Consider the following 7,231-nt stretch of genomic DNA (forward strand, 5'->3'; position numbering starts at 1 on the left):
AAACTTTTTTTTCATTTATTTTGTTCTTTACTTATAAGTTCATAATAAGTTGAACTGCATATATTTATAGTTAAGTATCAGTTCTTATATGGTGGTTAAATTTACATATATATACCATTTACTCCCACAAAAAAAGGAAACAGTCACCCATGCTGGTATAAAAATTTACAAAAGGCCATAGGATTCACAAAATGAACAATGGTATAAAATGAAAGATTTAATGATGAGAAAAAAAATATGTTCCTACATAACATAACCAAAATGTATATACATGCTTAGTTGCAAACACATACAGATGCACTCTGAACAGAATACTAATTGTTCACTCAACAACCCTGATTTTATGTGCTCAATATAGTGCTCATGGAACACTAACAAAATGCAAAGTTTGGTTTTTTTAAAAACTGGATTCACTTACCTTACATATAATGATTACAAAAATAGTGATATGATTGAAATAAAGGAAGAAAGTGCCAGTGTGAAAGCAACTGCTACACACAGTACTGCACCTTTGAATTATCATCATCCTTTCACTCATGTTACAGTAACATACATGAGATATATATAAGAATTTATAAGCAAATCATTATGAAGTCTTCCAGTACACTTGCTCATTGTTTTTTTTTTCAAAATATATTTATTTTCATCTGTAAAGATCAAGTGTAAGCCACCAGCAAAAGCCTACTTACAAATAAATATGAACATAAATCAGATCCATGAAGTATTGTTGAGACTCACTGTATTGTATCTAAAATACATAATACATTTTCAAGTTTCTCATCCTCTTTCATTATGATTTAGTTTTTGAATAATGTTAAAATATAGCCTGCTTTAGATTATTCTGCCTGTCTTTAGTAGTTGACAGTCTGTGACCCCATCTAGTTACAAGACAAGGTAATTTTAAGAATATATAAATGAAGCCATAAAAGTTAGTTCTTCATGCCCCGCCTATATATGATAGGGATTAAATTACTGATGAAAGGTTTACAGATCTTGCAGGGAATTTCAGGAGTTCCCTTGTTAGCAGTCAGTCTAATATATTTAACATAACTGCATTACACTGGTATTTGAAACAAATCTGCATTTTATATTACAGATCTGTTGTACTGAAGCTATCTTTATAATATATAAAGTTGATCTGTTGTACTGAAGCTATCTGAAGGTCAGAGATATTCACTCTTCCTTTTGCACAACTACAATTCATTTCTCTTACCATGACTGAACTTTTCTACAAGAAAAATTTCCTTTAATGTAAATGTTGTAAATACACAAATCATATCACAATAACAGTACAGGACTTTCTCCAATCAAATTTACCAGGTTTGTCTGAAGTTTAATGCATCATACAGTTTGACTAGGTTATAGGAGTGTTACTGCCTGACATATCAAAATTAACATATGCCTTATGACAAAGGCATACCATTTTCTTAATGTTAAGTATGATCTTGAGTATACGTAACATAACCATGGTTATTACATGTATGTATGATTTTACATATATTGAATGTACATGTATACAAATATGTATATACTTTAATCACATGTGTATGTATGTATGTATGTAAAGATATATGTATGTAAGTATGCAGATATGTACACACAAACATACATAGGCCAGTAACAGGCACTAATGGTTAGTCAATTTACACACCACAAAATTTTATAATTCTTCATGCTGTCCTATATCAGCAGAATTTCAAATATTTTTTCGGGTTTTGTTGCCTTCATCCCTCAGAGAGCACAAGTATTCCTTAAAGCCTGCCTTGACTGCTACCATGAAAAAAGAAAATCCTCACGAGATTGCAGACCTGTTGACATGTTATACATAACAAACCACAACACTCAAGTTTACTCTACACATCATTCATACAGCCAGTCCACCATGAACAGAATGTGGTCAATTTCCTTTTTAGGGTGGACACCTCACTAACAATATCACATTTATATTTTTAGAAGATATGAGAAACTAAATATGAAAGACATACTATGTTAGTACACTGTTACTAAAAAAAGGAAATTATGCAAGGCTTAACCACCTTAAAAATATTGCATTAATGTCTGCTCCATCTCCGGCCAGATATGGGCATACATGATTCTATATTATAAAAATACTGTACAACAACTTGCCTATCCTTAAGATTACACCAAATCCTCATTCTCACTAATACAAACAATCCAAGAAGCTATCCAATACACACAATACAGAATACCGTAAATAAAACTGAAAAATTTTACTTCACATCAAATGTAAACCTAAAATAATAAAAAAAAAACAGGAATGAATATATAGTCCGTCAAAGCCCCTAAATAAGCATTCCTCAATTTTTATCTTTTATTTTATATCCAATGGAATGAAGAAGCAAAGCATCCTTCTCAGTACTAGCAGAGATATTCTCACATCCATTTGTGACTGCTGAACAGAAATGCACCATCCTAATTAATGACGACATTAAATAGTAAGAATAATACATAGGAACATAAGCACTCCTACATATGCATTTTTCCACTATTTTCTATCATGTCAGAAAATTCACTGATTGCTTTTTTAATACATTATTTTGTTTCATTTTCTACGTACGTTTATTTTTCCATAACATATGGTAAAAACTTTTTATATATCCTTCTCTTCCGATCTAAATTCTACACCTTTTTTTCATAGCACTGGGGTGTTCGTGTTTCTGGTAGTTTGGATTGGACTTTTATGTATTTTTTCTTGTTTTTTTTTTTATATATTTTTTTTTAATGATATTTGCATATCTACACAATTTTATACTCAGCTTGTCACATGTAGCACATTTTCCTCTTCAATCTTGGCACATTGCTTCATAATACAGCAGAATAAAAAAACATTGCCAATTCTGTTCTAGTTCAGGATGTTTGGACCACCATTCTTCAACACAAAGCATGACCCTTACAGACAGTTGTTGGAAATTCATATTCCATCAGGCACATAGCAATTGAGAACTGCACCTTGGATGCCTACCAATGGACTTAGAAACATTGAAAAGTAATTGAGAAGTAACTTTAATTATGCGTAATAGAAGGTAAACCTGTTCTGTCACTCACTTTAATTTCAAGGTCTGTGAGAATTTCAAACATATGTACTATGAAAGTGTCTTTTATATTTTTCATGCAACTGTTTTTGTTTAATTTCTTGAGTGCCTGGTGTGATTTCATTTCTTTGTTTTACATTTCCACAAACAGTAAGCCTAAAATGAACATATTTCTATTACTATACAAGATCAATTATGAATAAGTCTTTTACATTATCCAGTAGATGAGTACATTTCATACTTCAATTATTTTCCTGTTTGTATATTTTGGAAACTGATTGTTAACCTGATCTGAGATTCATCCTTTTCTAGCATGTGTTTAAGATTCAAAATTTACTTAGAACACTAATGCTTATCTTGAAATGAATTTATCTAATGTATATGTACATATAATATATAACTGTACATTCATGTTTACTTCACAATTTCTTCCCTTTCACACAAACTCAACCATTAATTTCCATCACAGAACTATGCTTCTACCTCACTTTTGGCTTTTTCCTCCTGCTGGGCTTCCTCCTTCTCCTCCTCTCCTTCCTTCTTCTCTTCCACCTGTTCTTTGTCATCTGCTGACTGAACATATTCTTTCTTAGCCTTTATGTGGTTGGTGATGATATCTGAATAATATTCCCCAAAGACATTTCTGTTGTGTGTCACAAGACGGAGCAAAGTGCCGCAGATATTTGCTAGCTCTTCTTGCAGAGTTGAAAGTCCAGGGGGCATTTGCACTGGGCGGGCTGTGGTGGAACTCAGTAGTGTGCCAATGAATTCCATTGCTCTCTTCACTGTAGGAGAAAATTGAATTAGTCCTCCCTCATTGACAGAAATGACTGACTGATTCCTGTTTAAATTTTCTATTTGCATTCCCATTAAATTGCAGAAATCTGAGTTTATCAGATCTAAAGTAACAGTGATGCTCACAAGTCAGATAGCTGCAATCACAATAAAATATGGTGTATATCACTGACAACCTGGTTAAAAATTACTAATTGCAAATCACAACACTTACTTATGAGAGCTCTAATGCGATGGTCTGGGCTCTTAATCTCAAGGACTTGTGACTTTAGAGCAACCTTTGCTGATGTCGGAAGAGGTGGCTTCTCGTTTTCACTCAGGTGATCTTCAACCTCTTTTACCACTTGTTCGGCGATATTTTCCATCAGTGCCATGGTCTCACTGCAGATATGCAAGAGTAAAAATATATGAATAAAAACATAAATAATAACAATGTCTATATTTTCTATAACCTGCATATGGGAAACTAGGTGAAAAATCAATTATGGAGGTATAGTACTTGAAATAATCAATGATCCGCCTTTGGTAAAAACAGAATGATGTATCCTTATTCTCAGGAGAGCATGAAGGCCACCTAATTCTGAAATTTGGCCTAACTCACAATTCAAGAACAGTGACAATAGCTGGTTGATAATATTAAGTACAATCAATACAAGTTTGCTGCCTTGAGAACATTGCATTTGGCACTTTGTATGACTCTGGCATTCCATACAATTCTCTAGCCTAAGCACTAACTTATATTGCTTCATGGTTCATCCAGGGCTGATTATTCTACTGGTACAGTATAGGTACCTTAGAATGGTCAAATGCTCTAACATCCATTAGCAACAACAGAGGAAGAACCCACTAGTAGAGTTCATGCAATGACCACTGTGGTTTTGTTTTATTGATTTCACAAACGTATATGTGGCTTTGCAAGCATTTCTCTCATAGAAGTTAATTACTAGACCTTCCTGATCTTATCTGTCTACCTCATGTACCATACTCATGTTGAAAAATATAAAAAAAGGTATAAATAAGAATGAATATCTTCACAGTACACAAGATATATTTAAATATTTCTCTTTTAACGTGAAGATATTAATTCTCATTCATACCTTTACTACCCAACGTCTTTAATTAAAAAAAAAAAAAAAGTTTTATCTCTAATTACTATCATCATCCTTATTCGTCTTGAAATATCATTATGACCATATGTTATTAAGAAAGACAATTATTGCATTAAAAAAATCCAAATATTCAAGAAACAGTGTAAAAGACTCCTTATAACTTATTTATCCCCTCCCAACATCAACGGGTAAAATCATACCTATCTGACAGAGCTGGATCAAGAATGATGCAGAGATTTCGTTTTAGTTTGAGCTTGAAGGCATCTGCTTGAGTGATCATGGGTCCCACTGAGGACATTGTGACCAGCAACACTGAACCTAGGATGCAAACTTGGCTTAGGCGGTCACGAAGCTCGAAGATTCTGCCACCATCCATTACCACAGTCTGAAAGGCAAATCACTGCATCAGATAACCAAAAATACAAAGATATACAGTTATAATGTGAACTATATAGTACTTATGTTACATGTTACTCTTGTAAGATATCATTATACAGTATTTGAGTATAGGCTTAAATAAATTAGTAAGAAAACTATAACAATGTGAATATAGCTTTAACATAATTCAGTCGTTCAGTGTACCTCTGGTAACAGTTTCTCATCCGACCATGACAGGAGTTCCAAGTAAGCTCGACTGATGACCGATCCTACTATTCCTCTCATCGAAAGTTCATCTGCCCCTTCAATGTCGTCTTCTCTAACATGGTTTATAAGCCAATCTCTCGTCAACTCCAGGCCATCATTTTGTGTCTTGAGGAACTCAGCAAATTTCTTCTTCTCATAAGTTACACTCTGCAGATGGAAAGATTATCAATATAAGCTAAATAAATATATATCATATTAACACATTGACCAAGGGTTAAAAATTTGGTTGGCGCTGGCGCACATCAACAATTTCCCATTTATGCTTGGCTCGTTCAGTAGTTTGTGGGCAACATTAGGCACCTAAAAGATTATATTTTGATTTCTTTTTTTCTTTTTTTGCAATTAGGAATGTGAAGGTTTACCTTCACTTTAGGTGCTATTGCCTAAAAGTTTCACCATAAAAATGATGCTGCTACTGTCGGAGAAAAAGAAGCTCCATCTGATGAGCCAACAGTGCGGGAATGGTCTTGGTGTGATGCCACACACTACTTGGTCAACAACAGCCGTGGCATGCATATACATGCTACCCAGTGGGGAGGGGTTATATCAAGTTTAGGCTTAAATATATTGTTTTATATGTCTCATATATAAATAGTCTCTTGCAATTACAACACATTTTACTAGTGTTGGGGTGCTAAACACAAGAGAACCTTCAACAAATAGAAAGTCAAAGAACATGCTGAAAGGAAAAGACCAAACAGCTAACTTGTTATACATACCTGTGCAATGATGTGAGGCCTGATTTGCTGAATGGTGAAGTTTGCCATATCAAGACGCATTAAGTCTAGAGTCTCCATCACGCCACGAAACACCGTCACAATTTCTGTTTCTCTCATAAGGTTACGGATAGTTTCATCCCGAACAGGAGCACAGAGGCGAGCCATAATGGAAAGTACATACTGTGAATACCTGCAAAGTATTTGAAGCCTGTCAGTATTAAGAACTGCCTTTGCTCTTTTTTTCAAGGCAAATTGTTTCTGTTACTATAACAAAAATATCTTTGTTGTAACATTTGTTGAATGTTTCATTCTTTTAATTCATTTTAGCTTCTGTTCTTTCTTAACGGGTATTTTTCGAACACAGAAGGCTTGGTGGGACTAATGCTAAAAACAAATGGGGCAAATAAATTACATATTTCTAAAATCTCACACAGAACAACCTGTTCAGCTGGAATTACAAAACATTCCTGTGCCACAGGAGATCCCATAATACAAAGACAAGTTAAGATACAACAAAAACAAATAGATGCCAATTTTCACTTACTGACTAAAATCTAATACACCATGCTCTGCCTGCTGTTTGATCAAATCAACATCCAAGGTGTCTGAGATTTCCTGTCGCAAACGAGTGTGGTGAGGAAGGGTGATGTCTAAAAGGTTGTCCCGGACTTCCTGGAGCAATATCAAAGCCTGTTCATAGCATTGAGGTTCCTGGGCTAGCTGTTCTGCTAACTGGTCCCAGAAGGCTTTGTGCATGACATCACGAACCTTAAAAAAGTGGAACAAAACGTGAAATCTAGAGTATAAATCACACTGCGTCACATAGTCAACCATTTTATTATCTATGAATACAGAGAATATGATAACAACCCTTTAACTCTAAATCACATAGTTATGTTAACTATCTTAA

General features: G+C 34.1%; 1 protein-coding gene across 9 annotated transcripts in view; it reads right to left on the minus strand.

The window, feature by feature from the left end:
* Positions 1-7,231, minus strand: part of LOC113816127 (T-complex protein 11-like protein 1) — a 48,772-nt gene continuing 41,541 nt past the window's right edge. For all 9 annotated transcript variants that reach the window (XM_070137846.1, XM_027368150.2, XM_027368149.2 and 6 more), the window contains 6 exons: positions 6,866-7,089; positions 6,322-6,511; positions 5,540-5,749; positions 5,158-5,342; positions 4,063-4,229; positions 1-3,838 (listed from right to left, as the gene is read on the minus strand). In XM_070137846.1, coding sequence (XP_069993947.1) covers positions 3,525-3,838; positions 4,063-4,229; positions 5,158-5,342; positions 5,540-5,749; positions 6,322-6,511; positions 6,866-7,089 — 1,290 coding nt within the window. In that variant the 3' untranslated portion in view covers positions 1-3,524. The remainder of the gene's footprint in view (positions 3,839-4,062; positions 4,230-5,157; positions 5,343-5,539; positions 5,750-6,321; positions 6,512-6,865; positions 7,090-7,231) is intronic.

The sequence above is a fragment of the Penaeus vannamei genome, chromosome 23 (genome assembly GCF_042767895.1).
Source record: "Penaeus vannamei isolate JL-2024 chromosome 23, ASM4276789v1, whole genome shotgun sequence".
Taxonomy (NCBI): domain Eukaryota; kingdom Metazoa; phylum Arthropoda; class Malacostraca; order Decapoda; family Penaeidae; genus Penaeus; species Penaeus vannamei.